The sequence below is a fragment of the Actinia tenebrosa genome, unplaced genomic scaffold (assembly GCF_029948245.1).
Source record: "Actinia tenebrosa isolate PJP-AT-01 unplaced genomic scaffold, QUT_ActTen_1.0 PGA_scaffold17__23_contigs__length_9995812, whole genome shotgun sequence".
Taxonomy (NCBI): domain Eukaryota; kingdom Metazoa; phylum Cnidaria; class Anthozoa; order Actiniaria; family Actiniidae; genus Actinia; species Actinia tenebrosa.
Genome location: NW_028292577.1, coordinates 4,586,244 through 4,609,879, shown reverse-complemented (window position 1 = coordinate 4,609,879; position 23,636 = coordinate 4,586,244). Strand labels below are relative to the sequence as shown.

Genomic DNA, 23,636 nt, shown 5'->3' with positions numbered 1-23,636 from the left:
AGCGGTCAAGCGTGAGGGAGTCCAGCCACCTTAAATTTTCAGTAGTTACTGAATAAGACATTCTCTTTCGATTTCGGTTTGCTCGTAGCAAAGTGTTTTTTAATTAGGTCGTTGTGATCGAGTCTCATTGTATTAGTGTGTCTGGTTTTGGATCGTTGTGGCTGGTTTTGGATCGTTGTGTCGCTGATTTTGGATCGTTGTGGCTGGTTTTGGATCGTTGTGCGCTGATTTTGGATCGTTGTGGCTGGTTTTGGATCGTTGTGTCGCTGATTTTGGATCGTTGAGCGCTGATTTTGGATCGTTGTGACTGGTTTTGGATCGTTGTGTCGCTGATTTTGGATCGTTGTGGCTGGTTTTGGATCGTTGTGTCGCTGATTTTGGATCGTTGAGCGCTGATTTTGGATCGTTGTGTGGCTGGTGTTGGGTCGTTGTGGCTCATTGTGGCCTCTTGTGGCTCGTTATGGCTCCTTGTGACTCCTTGTGGCTCGTTCCGGGTTGTAGTAACTACGCCTATCTATGGCAAGCCGTTACTGCCAAAAGGGATCGAGATTTTTTTAAGGGGGGTTGAAATTTTTTTCTTTGTCCAGATTAACTTTTTAGCGATCGAAATATATATATACACTGTTCAATTTTTTTATTCCAGCCTCAGTTGCTGCTAGCGAGTTTTTCTGCTTATTCTCGCTAGCGAGTTTTATCGAGGTGGAAATTCTCGCTAGCGAGTTTTTGAACCGAATTCTCGCTAGCGAGTTTTATCGAGGTGGAAATTCTCGCTAGCGAGTTTTATCGAGAAGATTTGCTACACAGGAAGCCCAATAATAAGTTCACTGATGACATTTCATGATTCATTTCGTTAAGCACATGGTTCTGTAATTCAAAAAAATCCTTCTTTGCTTTCTTCGCCTATTTCTTACGTGTTTTACCCTGCTGTTTTTGTTGGCTATGAATCCAACTGTGCGTAAATTGCTGGAAAATATTGCGAAACTAAGCGAGGAGCTACAAAAACCAACTTCGGGTTCACAAGCTGTTCAAGAACGGGAGGTTTCTCAAGCGTTCGGGAGGTCATCTTCACAATCTACTTCATCGCCATCATCGCAAACTAGCAATGCCGCGGCTTCGAGTTCTTTGGCTCAGGGATCCACTTTATTGGCGAGTTCCAGTCAAACCCAGAGATTTAGGCTTGGCTATAACTTTATGAGAAATAAAGGCGGTTCAAAATCAAGACAAAAACATAAAGTCCAAGCAAAGAAGGTGTTTTTGAAAGATGTTGTGTTACTTGGGGGGCCAAAAGATAGTGTAGTACCACGGCAAGGCACCAAAGTTCTCTTGATGGAAAACAAACACATAGTTTCAAGTGTGGAGTTTGACAAGAACTGGGATCATTCGACTGTTGTGGATAAGGTTAAAGGCTTGTTTCCCGACAAGCTTGGTGAATTTGATGAGGTAGAGTTATTGATGCCTGTTCATCACAAGCTTATGGTGCCTCAACTTTCTCCTGGTCAAACTTTAAGTGCCCAGCTAATTCAAAAAGTTTTTAAAGACAAGCCCATCTATGTAAGACCTCCGAAGGAATTACTGGAGATTTACGAAGAACCCCCAAGTAAGAAGAAGTACGAGGAAATTGAGGTAAAGTTAAGCTTAATTTAAAGCCATGAAAAGTCATAGAAAAAGGAATTTGTATTTCTGCTTTATTCTTGAGTTCAACATGGCCATCGATGTGAAAAAGCATCTTTATATTAGTAATGGAGAAAAATTCAGCGTTCTAACGCAAATAAAAAGGAGTGGATTTAGCAAAAGCCATGCACAAATATTTTTAGCTGAAAATATTGGTGTATAATACCTAACTTTCTTGATAGGGGGAGGGGTGGGCTCACATAAACTCTGCCCTTGCCAAAATGATTTTTTTCACTTCCCTCTGCACTTAATTACAATTATCTAATGTTTTTTGCCATTTTTGATTACCAGATTCACAGTAGTGGCGATGAAAAAAATGATGATAAAAAAAGTGATGATGAATTTAAGTACTCTGCATTTCAAGGTGTCCTTAATAATTACTGTATTCCATTAGCCATTGTTACTCCTCATAATTGCAATGCATACAAATTTCCCTCTGCAGCTCATGTAGAAAACGAAAATATTTATTATACTTCAACCTTAGCGGTTGCAATCAGTGTGTTTTTAATAAACCTACCTATCTATATATCCATCCATCTATCTATCTATCAATTTATCAAAACCAATTGCAAAGTAATGTTTCTTTCTTCAGATCAAGCTGAATCAGCAAGGCCTATAAGTGAATCTATTGCAGCAAGTGGTACTGTAATTATTTCAAATTTTACTCAAATATCATTCCAGAACCCTTTGAAATAAGTTTAAGTGCAATCCGTTATTTACTTCAGTTGAGATATCCTTGACCAATATTAGGGTTAGTTTATATTTTCCTCAGAACAATCTGGATTGGCTGTTGAGGAATTAAGAAATGTAACTGGTAATGTAACCATTCATGTTAATCCATTTAAATTCATAATGTTAACGCCAGGAATGGTTTCTAATCAGGTTAGACCCTTAGCTAAATAAGTATGAAATGTAATGATCAGTGCTTGCATTGAGAATTTTTGTTAATATTTCACAATTAAAACTTGGGGTTACTTTGTGTTTAAAATAACTTAGCCCAGTACAAGAAATTTACTTTTTGTTCCTTTTCCCAGATCAAGCTACACTGCATAATGATGAAACCGCTGATAAAAATGGTACTGTATGCACTCATTGCAGAAGTATAAAATTTTTAGTCTATTTAACTAACTGGAGCCAGTCGTACAAAGGCTGAATAAAGTTATCCACCAGATAACTTTATCCAAATGTATAGTATTTGTATAGATTTCATCCACTGGAAAAGGATTTTCAAAGAACGAGCAAAGAGCTATAGGTACTACTAAGTTTGGCAGATTTTGGTCCAAGTCCATTAAGTTTCCAGAATAATTTGTCCTTCTTAACAAAGTAAAAACCTAACTGCAGCCTTTTCATATGAAGAAAAGATTTTAGTCAAAACGAGAGAGTATATCTATTTACAATCAAAGTTCTTTCATTCCAGGCAAAAAAAAAACTCATGTACTATATAATATTTTTTTTTAAATGACAAGAATGTTTTTTATTCCTCAGATCAAAGTGAACTGCCCAGCAACCAACACACAAATCACTACCATCATGACTCAGAGACCCCTACCCCATTACCTACTGATGTCAGTTTCTATGATGCAATAATAGAGGAAATCAATAAAAAGGAACTCACTGATCCTGTAGAAATCTTAAGACTTCTACAAACACATCTTGTTAAGGGAAGAGATCTAGATGTTGTTGATGTAAGCAATAGCTCAGAAGGTGCCACAAATTACATTTGTGTAGACCGTGAGAACATTCTGAAGACAACCTTTTCAGAACTAGAATCCATTGAGAATTTTTTGCTAACATTTGAAGTAGACTTCATGGGAGAGTTGGCCAAAGATTTTGGTGGGCCCAGAAAAGAGTGGATCCGTCTTGTAAATGCTGCAATGAAAGACAAGTACTTTGACAAGGGTCTGAGAGAGTACCTTTCTGATGAATATTACTATGTAGGGATTATGCTGGGAGTGGCACTCCTGCAAAATGGCCAATTGCCAACTATTATTCCTGAAGACATGATTAACCAGCTGATATACCCAAGCATCAACAAGTGCATTGTCAACCTACAAAAAGGGCTTAACAAGTTTGGATTGGTTAGAATTTTCCAAAGAAAGCCTGTGTTACTTTATCTCCTCAAACCAAGGAGTGAAACGTTGAATGCAAAAATGTTGATTAAGTTGCTATCTCCAGTTTTTGCCCCAGACGGTTCTACTGCACATTCCAAAGAAAAGGAGGTCTATGCAATTTTTGTGAAGTACATCAGGCAAGTTGCAAGTGGTAGACGGGCACCAGTGATGTTGACTTCCATATTGGCCTTCGTCACTGGAGCAGAAGAGGAGCCAGTTCTTGGTTTTGCCAAGCATCCAAGTATCACATTTGCCCATGGATGGACAAACGACCTGGTAATCTGGCCTTTGTTATTTGCTTCTATTATTTGGAGTTCTTAAACACTATTCATACTTTGAAGTGATGAATGGTGCTTGATGACAATTAAGGTGTCCAAAAATTGGAAAAAGAAAGAAATGGGTTGTATTTTTGATGCGTTGATCCCAATAATTCAGCCAAATAATGTTTCCTAAAAATCTTAGCATATGTTGGGGGGATAGGGCAATTTGGTTAGCATAAGGAAATGCATGTCTACTTGAAATCTTTGGGATGATGATGATAAGACAGTGATATCTAATACCATACATTTTTATTATACTTCAGGCATCAGAAAAGTCTGTCTGTTATATACCAACAGCTCACACCTGTACCAACAACTTAGTCCTTCCCAGAGGACCACTTCTCAAAGTTTTACCTTCTGAAGAGAAGCTGTTTGAACTGTATGATCTAGCCTTTGCCAACAACCATTTTGGTGTCATGTGATTATAAAGATATTTATTCATACAAGAGACTTTTTGCTATTCATGCCATAGTTAATACTTTGCTTTTAAGCATTTATCATTATATATTAATGTTGTGTTCAAGTTAATGGAAATATTCCCATGCCTTGGCTAAGTGGCTAAATTGCTTAATGCACTGAGTGTCAATACCTATTAATAGGCTAGAATTGTTTCCCTAATTACATTGTTTTGTTTACATTGAATTTTCGGATCAAGCAGTTCACTTTATTGATTATTACTGTATGTCTAGAAACAAAAACTGTTTTTAAACAGTTCAAAACAACAAGCATTACATTTATAATATCATATAACACTTTGGGGTTTCAGATTAAATTTTATCATTTTGTTGCTGACATATGTTTTGCTGTTTCACCATGTAGCACTAGATTTAAAAAGATTATTTGTTAAGGAAAAGATAGTTGGCAGTACTTAATAATAGTAAGTAATCATTTTGTGGGAATAAATTTTTATATCTATTTAGAGTATCAATCCTTATTTTACAAGCATCAGAAGGCACATGGTTATGAACACAGCCTAAACAAAGAATCATATTCTTTAGGGAATGACACATGGCCTGAATCTTGAAAAACAGTGTAACGCAATGAATAGGGTTTATCCAGATATTCACTTAAGGTTGGACGTGCGTGTGGAGGGAGGAGGAAGGGGAATAAGATCGATAATCATGGTGTTGATAACGTGAATCAAGAATATTATGCTTTGAAGAATTCCAAACCTTGACAAATCATTATTTCTACTAGCCTTCATACTTGTTTTGCACAACGGCATTCTATTCTAAGGTATCAATGAAAGAACGTGTAGCACAAAAATGATTAATTCCAGAGTCACCATCATCAGTTAATGGATTTACAGTTCTTTCTAATTGTGCCATTTCAATCTCTCCAAGACTAAAGAGACACTCAGGGACAGCAACGTTGTTGACATCAGAAATGTCAAGAGGCATTACAGTGTCATAATCAATTCCATAGCTGTCAATATCAAAGTCCAGCACACTGTCACTAGGGTTTGCTATCATTCCAGAATTCCAGAGAGCAAGTGGTGAACAGTGACTTGCTGTTCGCATGCCATGATAATTCCACTGTTCATTAAATTCGTAAAGTGACCTTGAAATACGGGGGAGATAAACATAGTGGAGAGCAAAGATGTCGATTTCATCATTGGAGTTGAGTATTCTGTGTTGTTCCATGTGTCTGAAAATGGCCATATAGTAATGGTTGACAACACGATTGACCTCCCTCCATAGCCTTTCAATCCTTGTATTGTGCACACTCCTGCCAGTAATAAAACTGCCTCTCCCTGTACCGCGACATGCAACCATGAACCTTGCTACATCCCAGTTCTCCACACCACAGCCACCTCTAACTCGACTAGGAATACCATAATTGTCTACACCTTGTTGAAAAAAATGGAGTGCAGTTTCAGCTAAGTTGTTATTTGCACATTTCAGGAAGATGATTGTTCTACTGTAGCCATCTACACAGCCATGAATTACAAAACGCCAACTGATCAATTTATGATTAGTGTCAATGTGCCATAAACAGTTGGGTGCTGGGACATTGTAAACACGACGTTGTATTGAATTGTTCCTCCTGAACGCCCTACCAACAGGATCAAGGTGGTACAATCGCTCTCTAATCTTCCAACGTTGAACGTACACTCCCCTACTCTTTAGACTTCCACGGATATAGCTTTCTCCTGCTCCTGGAGTGAGTGATGCTACTTCTTTAAGGACCTCATCCAACTCTGAGTTTGTAATCTGTGAGAACGTCCGGTTTAAATTAAATTGCTGTACTCGTCGGTACAGTGTTCGTTCACTAATATTCAAGCAACAAGCTATTTGGGACCATGTCATCCCGGTTTCTCTCAGACTCTCCAGCTGTTGCTTTGTTACTACAAATTTTGGGCGCCCCATGGTCTCCTCGGTGGGAAGCTGGTAGGTTGATTCATGGCTTTCCTCTTCTTTCTCGGCTGAGGATAGCCATTTATGGTAAGAAAAGTCATATAGCTCTTTTACCAGCCGGAGATTTTCACTGTCGGTAGTATTGCTATCTTGGTTGTCGTTATTGTTCTTAAACTCCAAATCATAAATAATTCCTGCCAGGATGCCTAAATAGTATTCCAATTCCCTACGGCGATATTCAAGTAGTAGCAGGTCAGTACAACCTTCCAGTTGCTGCAAAACTTTATCAATACCAACGAAAAACTCCTTTAGTTCTTCTTTGTGCGAGAGCGCCGCCATCTTTGATATATCACTCTGACCCAAGCCCTCCATACGCGCCAGTATCAATGTGGTTAAATGTAATTTAGGCTAAGTTAGACTCGAGGTCAATGACATCTCGCAGTAGCGTTGTCCGGACGCATACCGCTATCTCCGCTGTCAACGCATTTATTACCTCACGCGATCGTTGATCGACTCAGCTAGCAAGTTGTTTATAGCATGTCGCAATCTATCCTAGTCGATCTCTGTGGCCTGTATGAGATATGGATCATAGCTATCATTACGAAATTCGATAAGACGCTACACACGTGATCACGCTAGCTTAATGCCAACCACGCGAACCTTTATTCGCCATCGCTATCTATCGCTAGCACTTGCTATACGACGCTATTACGCTATTACGCTATTACGCTACAACACGAGTTTAATTTCCCGCCCGCCATCCCTACCACTGGTACAGGTAAGTAGAGGTAAGTATTCCATTGACTGATCGCGGTCAATGTGACAGGTGTTCGGTGGGTGGTGACAGGGTGACCATGGTTACCGCTAACTTGTGCCTGGCTCCGCCCATCCCACCGAATATGCACCTAACGCCAAGCTCATCATTAACGATGAGTTTAACGTGTCATTGAAGCATGAAGAAAACTCGCTAGCGAGAATTTCCACCTCGATAAAACTCGCTAGCGAGAATTCGGTTCAAAAACTCGCTAGCGAGAATTTCCACCTCGATAAAACTCGCTAGCGAGAATAAGCAGAAAAACTCGCTAGCAGCAACTGAGGCTGGAATAAAAAAATTGAACAGTGTATATATATATTTCGATCGCTAAAAAGTTAATCTGGACAAAGAAAAAAATTTCAACCCCCCTTAAAAAAATCTCGATCCCTTTTGGCAGTAACGGCTTGCCATACCTATCCATTACTCAGTCGCAAGTGAAAGCAAATTAAAACTACTTGAATCAAATTGTGCGATCCTCTTCTTCCCGCTCTTCGTCAGTTTAAGTAAGTATATTACCTATTAATTCGTGTTAAAAAAATATATCACTAAATTATTTTGTCAGAACTATGGTCTCGTCTAGAGGAGACTTAATGTAAGGACAAATGTTTTACCGATACGTGCAAGTTGATGATCGAGGAAGCGATTGGATATCTATCTTTTACTGATCTTTTTACAACCTCGATCGACCAAATACTAAAATATTATTAAGGAAAGCTTTGAAGCTGGACTGTATGAAGTATCTTACTTTGGGGATCGGGTGTTACTAAAACGAGTAACGGAGTAACGAGTAATAGAGTAATGAAAAACGAGTAATAGCCAAATTCATTGCTACATAGAATTCTACAAAAGCGAGTAATGAAGAAATTGAAAAACGAGTAATGATCAATTTTCCCTGTCAGTAAAATCCATATAAACAAATCACCAACGTTACATTTTGTTCGAGATAAGATAATCACTGCGATTGAGTTGAGTTTGAGTTGAGTTTGAGTTGAGTTTGAGTTGAGTTTGAGTTGAGTTTGAGTTGAGTTTGAGTTGAGTTTGAGTTGAGTTTGAGTTGAGTTTGAGTTGAGTTTCCTAAATGATAATTTATAAACTGATGTACTATGATAAAATGATAAAATGCCTGTTTAAAGCGGTATTTTCAATTGTACAAAGATGTTTTGTTGCATTTGTATTAGAATCTTGCTTTGTCAGGCTTTTTATAGAAAATATACGGGAAATAAGCAAACGAAGGCCTAAACCTCATTTTTGAATAAATTTTTTACTTTGGGTTAACACTTCGATTCCACTTTCATCGGTTATCTCCACTTCCAAACAAGTTATACTTTCTGAATAACAAGATTTTAGCCTTGTACAACAGCCTTTTTTCATGACAATAGTAGACAAGAATTCTCTTTTAACTAATTGTTTTTAATATTTTCAACCCGATCTACCTACCAAGAGACATATCGGTAAGACTTACGGTTGAACTACGTACCGGTATATAGGTCACACTGCTTGTTTGTTACTCTAGTCTAAATTGTAAACATGTCCAAAAGGTTCACGAGAAGAACACGAACCATATTTATAATGGTAATAACATAATGATGTGGTGCTCATAACAGCGCTGTTCACATTCGCCTCAATGCCTTTTCAATGTATGTTATGTATGTGCGGGATCTCTGTTTTTTAGCATTGGGCTATCTGCCAACCAAGATGGCGTATTGTTTAAGATGTCTTTCTGCAATTATAAATGCAAGTTTTCAATGATTTTAAGCTTTGAATTCCGAAAAAATCATCGCCGAAAACCAGCTCACACTTGCTTCAAAATAAGGTGAGATTACCATATAATAAAGATGTGGGGTGATGGCCAAATGAACAACAACTCTTGTAAGGCAATTGTTTGATAAAAAAAGACTTACGTGAAGTGGAATGGTAAACATTCGGCGATTTTGCAATTTAAAGCATACTTTCAACGGAAAATGGAATTAGAATTATTTTCTAGACCAGGTAAAAGCCTCCCATCGCGCAACTCAAACTCAACGTCAAACTCAACTCAAACTCAACTCAGCAAATAGCCAATGCCACTTTGTTCGCTTGTTATATTTCACCATGATCGCATTGGTTGGAAATGTCTGGGGAAAAGGCTGCAGCTGTTCTTGTCTGTGTCGTCTTGTTGTGTGCCAAAATGGAGGAAGGTTTATTGTTTATAGTGTCCTGTATTCCAAGAGTGAACACACGTATAGCTCTATTTATCATGAATCCTTTATTCATGGCTATTATGTTTTCTTAGGAATAATTGTCTTAAGCGACGATGAAGTGGAAGTGGAGGGCTTTAGTGAGCGAAAGAGAAGTGTATTGTCGCAACTTCGGTTTAAATTTCACGACTTTTTTTCCTAAGAGGCTTGCTCGCCAGTAGTATGAAAGTACCAGTTCTACGCCACGGGCCCCGTCGGGCTAACCCGGGCCCGTAGGGGGAGGGGGCGTTCTACATCAGGATCATGCGGATTCATTGCGGACAATCGATTAGATGCGGATTTTCCACTCGGTCGCCTTCGGATCTTGGATTTCGGATTCATAGGGGTTTTGAGATCATCTTCTATTTTTAGATTGATAAAGGGTGACGTCATGATTATTATTCAAGACAGAAGGGAATTTTTCTCTCATCGTATTCAATTTGCGTGACAGCTCGATTTGTTATTCCTAATTTATTGTATGTCTACGAATTGTTTTTTTGTTCTCATTATCTTCTCATCTGCCTGATTGCCTTATTTTTCTCTTATTCTCTCTACTTCATTATATACACACCGAACGCATAATTTATTACTACTATACTATGCCTGATTGCCAGTTGGATTCACCTCAGTGCAACTGTCGCTGCGATATATGCAAATAATGAATAAACGTCATGCATCATGAGAAGTTTGATTATATTATATTTATTTCGATTTGTGAGAAATGTTTGACAATATTTTAGTCATACTCGAAATTTTCTAAGTCGCCCAAAATTGTGAATTATGGCCTCGATTCTGCAGTTTGCGGTTTGTCTGGTCGGGCAGAAGATCATGCAGACAATGATTATCATCAGACGTGAATTTGTTAAACTTGCTTTATTGTTCATGTATTATGTGTAACATATTGTCGAGGTTCGCTGAATGCAGTAAATATTGACCACAAGTGTTTTTCACTCAAGTTTCTTTATTTTGCATATATAACTTTATTGGTTTACAGTTTAGTTATTACTTTTGAACACGGTTACAACTGCTTAGAAATTTTCGTACTTGGGCAAGGACTTCTTTGATCTTCAGTTCCGCGGGAACATTGGGTTCCATAAGAATGTTATCCATCTGTTCCTTTAAATTCTGTATTGTTTTGAGTATGGGTGGTTGTAAATAACTTTGACGTTCGAAATAGTTAGCCATGGATGTCATAGTGTCATCATACTCTCCACCAGTGTGATAATGTTGTTGTAGGATTCGGCTGGAAAGCAGTCTGATCATTGGGGAGAACATCAGTTCTGAGCCTGCATTCTTCTGTTGTGTTTGGCTTCAGATCCACGAAAAGATATCCATAAGGGCGTTGTACAGCGGCCTCGTACTTTTGAATGAACTGTTCTGTCTTGCCTGGATACATCCGCTTTCCCAAAGTCATCATTTATAGTCTATCTCTTGGGTTTTTAAAAAGAACGAGGTATGCAGCATTCAGACTCAAGGTGCGCGGCATACTTTTTCCTTGAAAGTAAAGATTCTGCATAAGAAAAATGACACTCAGGTTTCGATGATGAGATCCTTTGGTGAATAAGTTCATGATTCTCTTATCATTGGACGTCTCTGTCATTTGGTCGTCAATCACAATCAAATTCTTGATCTTAGGGTTGAAATAATCATCTTCATCCAGGTCGTGCGGTATGCCTTTAACGAACTCGATCCCGGGAATGGTTTACATCATGTGGAGGCTAATTCACTCCAGACTTTTAAAGTGAAACTATCAGAATTCATTAGAAATTAGATGATTTTTTTTTACAAATTTCATATTTATATTTTATATCTATATGGAGTGGCCTGGATTGGGGGACGGGACATGTTTCTCTGTCGCTCCGGGTTTCGGGCATGCGCACTAAGACAGACCATAAAGTCTGTCTGCGCGGGCGTGGGACTCGGGGTGGCGGGGGGCATGTCTCGTCTATGATCTAGGCTATTCTATATACTCTATATTTTATATATATATTTTTTTATTTATCTATTTATTTAATTTTCCCATAGTTAGCGTGATAACTTAATGTATAGTTCCTGCTGACAATAAAATGTAGATGTAGATGTGGTCGTAAGCAGATTGCCACTGAGCATAACTCCATACGATGCGCTGTGGCGGAGGACTGATCACTTGTGTTGCATTTTCGAGCAAATTCTGAACCCAAACCGTTTTTCCGGAACCGGTCATCCCTGCCACCATGGCTGTGAAGGGATGGAGTAACTGAAACCTGTCACATTTCGTGTGATCTTCAACATTTTGAGGCAATGGGTACGGAATGAATCGATGACTGCTTTTTCGCATTTGTTCTTGACCCATCCAATACTTTCGTTGCGAATTGTCCAACTTATGAGTTCGACTTAAATGAGTGTATAAATTCTTTTGCTGCTTTTCGCAAATATAATAATAGGACAGGACCGTGTCATCGTGCGTCTTTCGAAGAATGAGGCCAATTCCTATAGGGAGCGCTAGTCGATTCTAGTGTAGATATAAGAATCTAGTGTAGAATCTAGTGTAGAATCTAGTGTAGAATCTAGTGTTAGAATCTAGTGTAGAATCTAGTGTAGAATCTAGTGTAGAATCTAGTGTAGAATCTAGTGTAGAATCTAGTGTAGAATCTAGTGTAGAATCTAGTGTAGAATCTAGTGTAGAATCTAGTGTAGAATCTAGTGTAAAATCTAGTGTAGAATCTAGTGTAAAATCTAGTGTAGAATCTAGTGTAGAATCTAGTGTAAATATAGTGTAGAATCTAGTGTAGAATATAGTGTAGAATGTAGTGTAGAATGTAGTGTAGAATATAGTGTAGAATCTAGTGTAGAATCTAGTGTAAAATCTAGTGTAGAATCTAGTGTAGAATCTAGTGTAAAATCTAGTGTAGAATCTAGTGTAAAATCTAGTGTAGAATCTAGTGTAGAATCTAGTGTAGAATCTAGTGTAGAATCTAGTGTAGAATCTCGTGTAGAATCTAGTGTAAAATCTAGTGTAAAATCTAGTGTAGAATCTAGTGTAGAATCTAGTGTAGAATCTAGTGTAGAATCTAGTGTAGAATCTAGTGTAGAATCTAGTGTAGAAACTAGTGTAGAATCTAGTGTAGAATCTAGTGTAGAATCTAGTATAGATAGTAAGCAGCCAGTTGTATAATAAATACGATTGTTCTTAATTTCCGTTGTCACTACATTTGAACAAACCATCCCGAGAGAAAACATGTCTGTCTTACTTCGTGATAACTTTGGCTATTTACATCTTTTGACTAAATGCCCAGAGCATCAGAGGAAAGTTTTGCTTGCAACAGCCACTCCCGAACAAGTTCATATAATGTGTGAGGTCGGCCATAATTTATTGAAAGGAGTTATTCCAGTTTCTAACTCTGAAAAAGAAGCACTAAGACCTCATGCTAAGGACATCAGAGCGTTAGCTGACTTATCAGTACCGTTCAAAACAAAGAAAACAATTTTGGCCCAAAAGGGCAGCTGATTTGTGGAGACCATCGCCTCACCTTTGATGGAAGATTCAAGTTTATTTTTGGTATAAAAACCCTTTGAGGAGCCTTTGGATAATGAAATTGATCAGATGGTACAACAGCTTCCTAAAAAACTACCGAGGGAGAAGGCTCTAAATTTACTTCACGGCATGGCCGCTTCAAAGTACATTTTGTACTGGAATTCACATGGAGAAATGACTTATCATCAACGAAGAATCCCAGTCACTAGCATGAAGGAACTAATTACTCGGGCTTTCGAAGAAATGCCCGAGGTATAAATTGGGCTTCATTATTTTTTTTCCTTCAGTCACAAATCGCCCTCGAAGCCCTAAGGCGCATGCGTCAAATCAAAGTCTATGCGCATGCGTAGAATTAGCTATGAGTACATGCTTGAGTAATGGCGGATATGAGGAAGGACTCGTCGCTGTTTCAAGTAATGAATAATATGGAGTCTAACACCCTCAGCATTTTTAGCACGCTTAATTTTGCACAGACTTTGCACCATCTAAAAGGGTGACAATGTTCACGCAGAATTCTTTCGATTTTCTGCTATGAAGCTCGAGTTCACGCAGATATGCGTCTAGTTGAATATGCTTTATTACCTTACGACCCAGATGTCAGAACACCTAGAGGTTTAAAAACGTTTACCAATGGATTAGTAGAACTTGGGATCAACAATCATCTCATCGGCAATCAGAAATTGTTGGTAGACCTTGTTGCCACGCAACCGGAAAATGAAGACTCAGACGACAGCGAGACTGAAAGTCAGTCAACTGATGACCAAGAAAACGAAGAAAAGCAGAAGGAAGAAAATAGCATTAATAACGAAGATGGTGATGATGAGGATGAGGATGATGCTGATGAGGAGGAGGAGGAGGTGGAGGAGGAAGAGGAAGGAGAGAGTATGGACGAGGAATTGGATTATGATGAACAGGAGCAAAACGAGTGACACGTTTGTCAAGTACCCCGACAGTTTTCAAAGATTTTTATAGTTCGGTGCCCAACTTGTCATTGGCACGAAGGTCACTACTCAAGGAACATGAACGAGGTTGTCCGGTGCGACATTTGTACGAGCGTGTTCCCTACGAATCAACAGAACACAAAGAAAACGTTTTCATGTTGTAATGAGTGCGATTCAATTCATCGGATGTCGTTAAAATCAGGCAGTTTGAAACTCATCGTACCACAACAAGAGAGCGAAGAAATAGATGAAGAGGCAACCCACGAGGCCAACTACTTTCCTTTTTTAGCCAACTGGGAACATTATTAAATTATCGTGACTGAAATATGCAAAATAAAGAAACTTGAGTCAAAAGCATTTTTCGGGTCTGTATTTACATCAAAATCCTTGATAGTGTAGTGGTTAGTATTCCCGCCTGTCGCGCGGGAAAAAAAAATTGAGAACCAGTGAACAGGTAAAGAGAATCCACTGACCTAGGGCATAGTTAACCATGGAACTAGTAGGGCAAGCCAGGGCAAGTCCAAAAAGCTGAATCATCAAAAACAGACATCCCGCCTTCGTTAAGAAGGGCACCTTGGGGTGTAAGGAGGCTTTCTGTTCTCTCTCCGTCCTGACAAGCGTGTCTAGGCCTGTTTGACTGACCCATTGTTTCATTATATGACGTCATCATTAAAGTTATTGCCTTGCTGTTTTGCGCTATAAAGCTAGCATAGTTTTTTTATATAGCCGATAGCCGGCCGCCGATAGCCTGAATTATTTATAATAACTTTATTTCGCAAAAGGGTCTGCTTGAAGCCTAGGACGGTATGCACTAGCCTTAATCTAATTTATCTTATTCTAAACTATGTGGTATTTACCTAAGTCTTGAGCTTGGATAATTGCCTAACACTAGTATTTGAACTTATTATCTTTAGATTGAATTTCCGCCTGCGCTATAGCAGACCCTGAGAGAAATTTTGTAACATAAATGTATTTATGCGTTAAAGATTAGGCTTCATTGGACCCCTTCTTTCGAACCCAGTCGAGCGAAATCCTCAACTTTGACCGAGGTTCCTCCTACTCCATTAAAACCCACTATACTACTAGGTTTTGATTAACCCTCTCCTACTGCATCCTTCAGCACTCCCAAAGCACAGACTCTACCACCCCCACCAGATTTCTTACCCACTCCACCACCAAGTAAAGAAAAACAAGTCAAGTGGATAAGTTATCAAGATGCTCATAAATATAAAGATGTAGTAAAGCCTCCACGACGTTCAGAACGATTGAGAGCAGTCGCAAAGTCAATTAGTCCATGGGCCAGGGCTCGACCATGGTAACACTAAGGGGGACAAATTGTGAGTTATGCCAGGTTAAAGGTCACCTAAAGTTGTTTCAAAATTTATATGATAGCATTCCTAAAAGAGTAGCTTTGTGGCATTTTTTGTAACATCAGATTATTGAAAAATATCGATTTAGCATGAAAACGAGGCTGGGATAGATTAATTTATAAAAATAGCTTTGCATGGTTTTAAGCTCGATATTTATTTATCACATGTTAAAACAATAGAGCTACTATATATTATTACATTTAAAAGCTGGCTTACTTTGAAATTACTTATAAAAATGATTAAAAAAGGAAGAAAATATATTTGCTGATCCGCAAAGCATTTTGGGTAATTTTCAAGATGGCGGACTATTTGTGTGGTAAGTAGAGTAGAATTTTCAGCAAAATCAGCTCAATTAAACACTTTTAAAGACTACGAAAATGAAGATACTGATAATACAGATATTTCTAACAATGTTAGAAATCGGAATTTGCATTTTTTCAACAGATTTGAAGCTTTGTCTTGTCGATTTTATAGTCCTTACATACCTTAAAGAGACGTAAAAGCATTTTTGATTTTCTTTCTTGTACAACAGATCTTAAAAAGTGTATTATTCATTGTACTGATGATAATAGTCAAAATTTAACTTCCCCCAAAGACCTCGGATCTTGGAAAACATTGCTAAAGGCTGCAGAAATTCGTAATCACAAAGCAATTCTTGATGTGGCTAGGGATACTAACGAAGGAGAAATACCGGCAAACGTTATGTATCATAGAAAATGCCGAAGTATTTTTACTCTGAAAAGAGATCTTGAAAACCTTTCTCGATCAACTGAAGATGCTGATGATGTGCAAGAGCCTGAGCAAAAGAGATACGCAACTAATAGACAACCATCAAGCTCGAGTAGGACATACGAGGAGATATGCATTTTTTGTGAAAAGAAAAGTAAATATTTAAAATCTTCAAGAAATCGAGAGCGTTTGATTCAGTGTAGAGATTTGCGTGCTGATGACTCCATTAGAACAACTGCTATTGCTAAAGATGACACTAAGATAATTGCCATCGTAAGCCGTGAACTAGTAGCCGCCGAAGCTTGTTACCACCGTTCATGCTATCGAGATTATACTCGCCCTGCTAAAGTGAGCAATTCAAATGAATTTCAAGACGGGGATGAAGTTGTTGATGTTGATGATTGGTATAAGGACATTGAGACTCAAGCTTACGAAAAGCTTTTCGAATTCATACGTTCTTTACTAGAGAATCCAAGATTAATAAAGTTGGTTGACCTTAGAAACTTACTAATTTTCCACATGAACTCAATGGGCGTTACCGAAATTACTGAGTCAACCAAGAAATACATCCGCAGAAAATTGGAATTTGAGTTTGGCAGTCTTTTGCAGTTTGAGGACCTTCTTGACAACAATAAGCTGTTTGTTATTCCTGAAAGTCTCTCAAAACGTGAATTGGCTAAGGAACTGGCAAAACTTGCGCAACAACAAGAAGATATAACTATGCCATCAAAGATCAAACAAATTCAGGAAGCTAGTCTATATATTCGGAATGGTATTTTGTCAAATAACAATACAGATGTGTCGTGGCCTCCAAAACCTTCAGAACTCTGTCAGAATGCAGTAAACATACCGGAAGAACTCAAGACTTTTCTTTACACTGTTTTGACTGGGAATACTGAGATTCCAACTGAATACCCTCAACGACTGGAGCGCCTAATCAGTTCTTATGGACAAGATCTTATTTATGGTGTGAGCGGTGGAAAAGAGAAACCCCCTAAACAGATATTGCTACCTTATGCAGTCAAATCTTTGACTAACAATGTTGAGGTCATACAGATGTTAAACAGATGCGGACATGGTATTGCCTACTCGCAAGTCGAGGAAATAAACACAGCACTTTGTCTTAAAAAAATGGCATCAACGCCCAACAATGACGTTCCGCTGCCCGAAGATATACAGCCGTATATTGAGACAACACTTGGCTGGGACAACATTGATCGATTGGAAGAAACGTTATCTGGAGGAGGAACTTCTCATCGAGTAAATGGTATTGTCGTTCAGGCCAGACGTTTTGGTCCAAATCTTCCTGCACAGCCAGAATTTGAGATTGCAAGAACAAAGAAAAGAAGCATTGAGCCTCTGCAGCGCGCTGAGATTCCTCCATATAACGCCGGAGATCGTTGTGGCCCTCGAGCAAGGAAATATGTTGAAGTCACTTCTGAAGAATTGATGGCAAATGCAAGAAAGAAGAATCTGATTTGGATTTTAGTACGACTCCATGCAAGAGAAAGACAGAGAGCAAGTAGCTGGACTGGTTTTAACATTTCCATCCGCAATAAAGTAGAAGTCACAAAAGACAACATAGGATATTTACCAACTATCAACTCACCTGCTACAGACATGGCAACGGTCCATGAAGTACTAGTACAATCTTTGAAGATAAAGAACCAGCTCAAGTTGAAAAGTATCGTCCTTGTGTTTGACCAAGCGCTGTACGCAAAAGCAACTGAAATTCAATGGAAACATGACCAACGATTTAAAGATATCGTACTAAGGATTGGAGTGTTCCATACAGCTTGCACCTTACTGTCTATCATTGGCAAACGCTTTCAAGATGCTGGGCTTAGAGATCTATGCATCGAGGCAGGTGTGATAGCAGAAGGTTCTGTCTCAGGAGTCATGGATGGCCGTAGATACAACCGTGCAGTTAGATTCCACAAACTAATGTACGAAGCACTTATGAGGTTGATATGGAAAGGCTTTCGGTCATGGATCGAGGAAAACCACAAGGAATCAAATAGGAAAGTTGATGCTTTCTTCAATGGACTTGAGACACTTTACGACAATGTTTGTGAGGCAGAGTTCAATAAACAAATGGGAAGTTCTAGTTTTGCTGAATTCGTTAAGCTCTATGACATGTATATAGACTTTCTACGAAAGCATAATGGTCAGCTCTCTGAATTTTGGATGTCATATATTGACATTATGGAGATCCTTCTGGGACTTTTAAGAGCATCAAGAGAGGGTAACTGGGAGCTTCATATCTCTTCTATCAGGGGAATGGTTTCGTGGTGCTTTGCGTATGACAATATAAATTACGCCAGATATTTATCTGCTTACTTGCTAGAAATGTCCCACCTCGAAGAAGATCACCCAGATGTAATAGAGTACTTTAGAGCCGGTGGCTTTTCTGTACAGATTGGTGACGACAATCCATTTGGAAGAATACCCGTAGATCAAACCGTTGAAGAAACCGTTAATAAAGATACACAGACTGCTGGAGGAACCAAGGGATTCAGCTTGAAACCTGGTGCTGTGAGAAAGTACTACTTAGTTGCAGAATTTCGAAGCATATTTATGCGTCAGCTTAAGGATATGCTTCATCTGAACACAGCAAGCAGAAAACACACTGATCTTCAACCAAGTAGGATGGCAAAAGATGAAGCAGATGTAAATGCATTACTCTTATTGCTAGAAGAAAGCTGGATAAATCCTTTTAACAGTAATCAACAGGATCTTGTTTGTTTATCTACCGGTAAACTTGCGACTCCAGAAATTGCCAAAGATTTGATTCAAGCCAAAGCTCTTGGTGAGGAAGCATACAAGTCATTTAGAGAAAACCGACTGGAGTCTAATCCACCAAAGTCTAATTTCTATGATAAAATGACCAAGCTCCAACTGAAAACATTTGGAAATCTGTCCAAGAAGATGAAAGTCGGAGGAGGAACAAGCAAGGAAGTTATAATAAAGGCAGATAGAGCTTTATTTGCACAGATGCTGATCATTGCTGAGAACAGAAAGCTGAATATAAGTGATGTCCTTTGTCACCCACTTGGACCCCTACCTTGGTCTCTGGCATCTGCTGATGGATCGTTAAGGAAAACAAATAAATCATCTCTGTTAAACGACCTGAAGAAGAACATACCAGCGGCAAATACCATTCCACAGCCAAGTGCACGAATTATTGATGGGATGTTTTTTGTTCAGAAAATGAAAGTTGACCAGAAGACATTTGGTGACGTAGCTGAAAGTCTCATGTCTATGATCCTAAATGAAGGAAACGAAAGCGAACGTATCGATGTTGTCTTCGATGTTTACAAGGATGAATCGATCAAAAATGCCGAAAGAGAAAAGAGGGGTTCTGAAAGTGGACACGAGTTTAAAAACATCAAATCAGATCATAAGATTCGTCAGTGGTCCAAATTTCTAGCAAGTTCCAAAAACAAGTCCCAACTTATTAAGTTTATTTCAGAAGAATGGAGAAAGGAGAAGTATCAGGAAAGATTAGCTGAACAATCAAAGACTATCTTTGTAACAACAGAAGACCACTGTTATGAAATCACTTCATCAGGTTCAGCAGAATGGGAGGACCTTCGATCAAATCATGAAGAGGCTGACACAAGAGTTCTATTCCATGCAGCAAATGCAGCATCGGCAGGCTACGAAGCAGTTGTGATTAGTTCAGAAGATACCGACGTATTTGTTCTCTGTTTGGCTTTCAGTAGTTATATTCCATGCTCATTGTACGTGAAATGTGGCAAGAAGATTCGAACAATGTACATTGACATTTCAAATGTAGCTCGAATGTTAGGATCGCAGGTATGTACGTCTCTTCTCGGTTTTCACGCCTTTACAGGCTGTGACAGTGTCAGTGCTTTTGCGGGAAAAGGAAAACTAGCTGCATTCAAAATGCTGAAAACAAACAAATTGTACCAAGACCTATTTCACCAAATTGGAATGCAGTGGGATTTCACAGACGACGTGTTCTCAAAGATACAAGAATTCACATGCAGAATGTACAGCTCCAATCCTGGAACCAAAGAAGTAAATGAGCTTCGTTATAGATTATTCTGTGTGAAGAAAGGGAAACTAGAATCGCAACAGCTACCGCCCTGCGCTGACTGCTTAAAACTCCATACACAACGTGCAAACTACCAAGCAGCCATCTGGAGAAGAAGTCTGCAAGGCTGCCCTAACGTTCCATCACCTATTGGACACGGGTGGATTCACGAAGACAACAAGTTTGTAATCAAATGGATGAGCGGTGAACCAGCCCCCACAGCTGTCCTAGAATTCCTTTCCTGCTCTTGCTCACGCTCATGTAAACCATCAAGCTGTATGTGCATTATAAATGGCCTGAAGTGCACTGATATGTGCAAACTACGTGACTGTGACAATCGTGTAGAAGATGAAGATCTCGAAGATGATGAATGTTCAGAAGAAGAAGAGGATGATGAAGACAATTAAAGAGGCCATTAACAGTAAGTTTGTATAGAGTCAGACGTTTGATATTGAAAAATAGGCTACGCGAAGAACAATATAAATGTATCAAATATATTTTCCAACTATTCTTTCCCTTTAAAGCACATAAATCACAAAATAACTTGTTGCCATGGTAACTACGATATTCTAAAACTCCCTAGAGTAGCTCATGTTGAGCTTACTGAATACCTTGTCTATCATTTTGAAATGATTGCATATACATTTCAGGCCTTATAATAAACTTGAATAGCTGGAATATTAGTATTATCTAAATTTCGATTTTAATTGAGTGACGTCATAATATCACGTGATTTCAGCACTAAAGCTACTCTTCTGACATTGCTATCACTGAAAACCATAAAGTAGAGGGTGCAAGCTTTCCAAAAATGTATGATAGCATTTGTCCCCCTGACTGTTACCGAAGACCTTATTTTTGGGGGCCTGGCCCATGGACTAAATACCCAAGTGGGAAAAATTCTAAACTAGCTGAGATCAAAATTTATTGATAACAGAAGAAAAAAATAACATATATGGCCTGTATTCCACAGACTTTGTTTGTACAGTATATGATGAACAATTAAGCATGCTTGAAGACTAATCTCTCAATAATAAGTCTCTTTGTCTTTGGTTAAAATAAATTATGTTCATAATTACAAGTCAAGAATAAAATAGAAAATCGTAAAGTTGTTGTTTTGTTCAACAATAAAAAGGACAATATCCAAACAGGTGCCGCGAGAACTATAATACAATCCAGCCAAGTAAAAACAGGGGTAGTAAGAATAGCCATGACGTCACCTCTGCAAGGATCCTGAGGGGGGGGGGGGGGTACCTCAATGGAACCTCACTGGAACCTCAATTGATTGATGCAGAACCGGCACTTCATATCTACTCACTCTATATATTCTTCGATTGCACGTTACGTCATCGAGGCCATGTTGGTGTCTTTTAACAAAAGATTTCTTATTAGCATCCATTGTTAATGGTACCACAATGGCCGCCATGTTTTTGTCTTTTAACTCTCTTGGGAATGCTTGCAACCCATCAATTCTTATAGCCTATATTTATGTATTTATATTAACTGTTTTGGCTTCAAAGTCTACTCACAAATGAACATGAGGTACATAGCAATATTTATTTTAAGCAAAATAAATAAATAAATAACTTGCTACGCACATTCCAGGTTTGACCTTTGCCGTTCGAAGCGTTATGATCTCCTTTATTTTTTCTTCAAAAAGATGGCGATTCATTAAAAATATCGATAAATTATAAAATTATAAAATGTAAATCAATCATGAGAGAGGTATTGAGCAATTAGCCTGTATTTACGGTTTAAATGAAGCATTTTGATTTTTAAAGCGAGCTATACAATTTTCGTGCGAATGTGCACGTTCATAAAACCTAATTACGTATACCAAAATCCGGATCCGACCGGAACTGGAATTGGAGTTCCAGATTGAGTTTTTCGATGACGATGAGTAAGGTTAGTTTTGATTTTTTCTTTCTGAGAAAGTGTTCACAAATAAATTCTGTATAGTTTTACTGTGCATTGCTGATCGACTCAATTCAAAACGCTCACTTATTTATTTCATCAAAAACATCAATAAATCACAACACAGAGACCCCAAAGGTGTAAATGTCTAACATTACTTCTCTAGATGCGCAACCTTTCCAGCAATCACATCACATATTTTGATGTCATGCCTAAATTTCATAACCAGGCCCATCTTTACCGGGTATCCCAGCGCATCCTGAGACCAGGGTCTTGTTTAAACAGTTAGAAACTGATGTACTATGATAAAATGCCTGCTTGAAGTGATATTTTCAATTGTACAAAGATGCTTCGCTGCATTTGTGTTAGAATGTTACTTTGTCAGGCTTTTTTTATAAACAATATATGGGAAATAAGCAAATGAAGGCCTAAACCTCATTTTCGATTCAAATTTTTGTTTTGGTTTAACACTTTGATTCCACTTTCATCGGTCATCTCCACTTCCAAACGAGTTACACTTTCTGAATAACAAGATTTTAGCCTTGTGTACAACAGCCTTTCTTCAAGAAAATAGTTTTTGGCGCTCACTGCTTGAATACGAAAAGAATGCTCTCTTAATTCGATTACCAAAGATTAAACAAATGACCATAAAAGTAAATTCAAAGATGACGATAGAAATTGTAAAGCAATGAAATAAATGATGAAAATATTGACTGGATCGGCTCCCGATACTAATAAATGTTTTTGAGCAAACATCAATATTATCAGGATGCTGTCATACGTGGCGCTATTGTCTGTCAATCTTGGAAGGTTTCCAGTATTCTCAGAACTAAGCTTGCTCCAGGTCAAACTATGTTTTTTATTAAATCAGTGTTACTTTGATAGAAGGCAAACAACTTCTAAATTAAATGTCAAGGTTTGCAATGGGTTTTGTTATAATTTAATCACGCCGGGTAGTTGGCAATCGATTTAAGGCATGCTATTGCCGGTTTGCACGTGACGTCATCAAAACATCAAAATCTAAACCATACATAGTATAAAGGCATTTCATGAGTATGTTTTAGAAATCAGTGTTATAAGTCACAAGAAAAAATCTCGAGTCATTTCGATGTTTGGTTCCCGAGTTATGAAGGTTGAGTTTGTGTCACGCAATGCCGTCACGTCTATCTAAACACAGGTAGCCCAAGCTTGGTTTCTGTGGTGTCCTGTTATAAGGAAATGTATGGAGATTCATCAAAAATTTCAATAAAATCATTGAAACGTGAAATAGAGCCTCGAACTTTTACCCTATCATTGAGAAATAGCACTTCTTTCGCTCTGCGTGGTTATTTTTTGAATTTAGCCCGTTTTAAGATTTTTTTCCCCACCACTAAGAAATAAGAGAAGGTTGGAGACTCGAGTCCCAAAAGCGAACCATCACGAGTCTTTGAAACCTCGTACGTCTTCGAATTTTCTTTCCAGCGCCAAATTTTAGTCATGACCCTTCTCTCACATCCCTATAGAACCGAGAAAGTCGCATTAGAGATTAGTCTTCGCGTCTTTAAGCCATAAAATTTGCCTGTATTCACATTACTACCTCGCTTGTTCTGATCCGTACTTGGAGCTCACTGTACACCAATTCA

General features: G+C 38.4%; 3 protein-coding genes across 4 annotated transcripts; 2 read left to right on the top strand and 1 right to left on the bottom strand.

Moving 5' to 3' along the window:
- The first annotated feature begins 506 nt into the window (after positions 1 to 506).
- Positions 507 to 5,017, top strand: LOC148910296 (uncharacterized). 2 transcript variants are annotated; one of them, XM_089031848.1, is made up of 6 exons: positions 508 to 1,623; positions 1,963 to 2,035; positions 2,264 to 2,311; positions 2,706 to 2,747; positions 3,157 to 4,058; positions 4,366 to 5,017. In XM_089031848.1, exons 1-6 carry the CDS (start codon positions 940 to 942, stop codon positions 4,522 to 4,524), a joined length of 1,908 nt encoding a protein of 635 aa, XP_088887974.1. In that variant the 5' UTR covers positions 508 to 939; the 3' UTR covers positions 4,525 to 5,017. The 2 variants fall into 2 exon arrangements, with proteins under 2 accessions (XP_088887973.1, XP_088887974.1); XM_089031847.1 differs by having other exon boundaries at positions 507 to 1,623; positions 1,963 to 2,311.
- Positions 4,520 to 7,677, bottom strand: LOC148910295 (uncharacterized). Its single transcript, XM_089031849.1, has one exon. It carries the CDS (start codon positions 6,829 to 6,831, stop codon positions 5,329 to 5,331), a length of 1,503 nt encoding a protein of 500 aa, XP_088887975.1. The 5' UTR covers positions 6,832 to 7,677; the 3' UTR covers positions 4,520 to 5,328.
- A 7,561-nt stretch (positions 7,678 to 15,238) lies between these two features.
- Positions 15,239 to 20,781, top strand: LOC148910294 (uncharacterized). Its single transcript, XM_089031746.1, has one exon. The coding sequence runs from the start codon at positions 16,017 to 16,019 to the stop codon at positions 20,508 to 20,510; it is 4,494 nt and encodes a 1,497-aa protein (XP_088887872.1). The 5' UTR covers positions 15,239 to 16,016; the 3' UTR covers positions 20,511 to 20,781.
- The last annotated feature ends 2,855 nt before the right edge of the window (positions 20,782 to 23,636 follow it).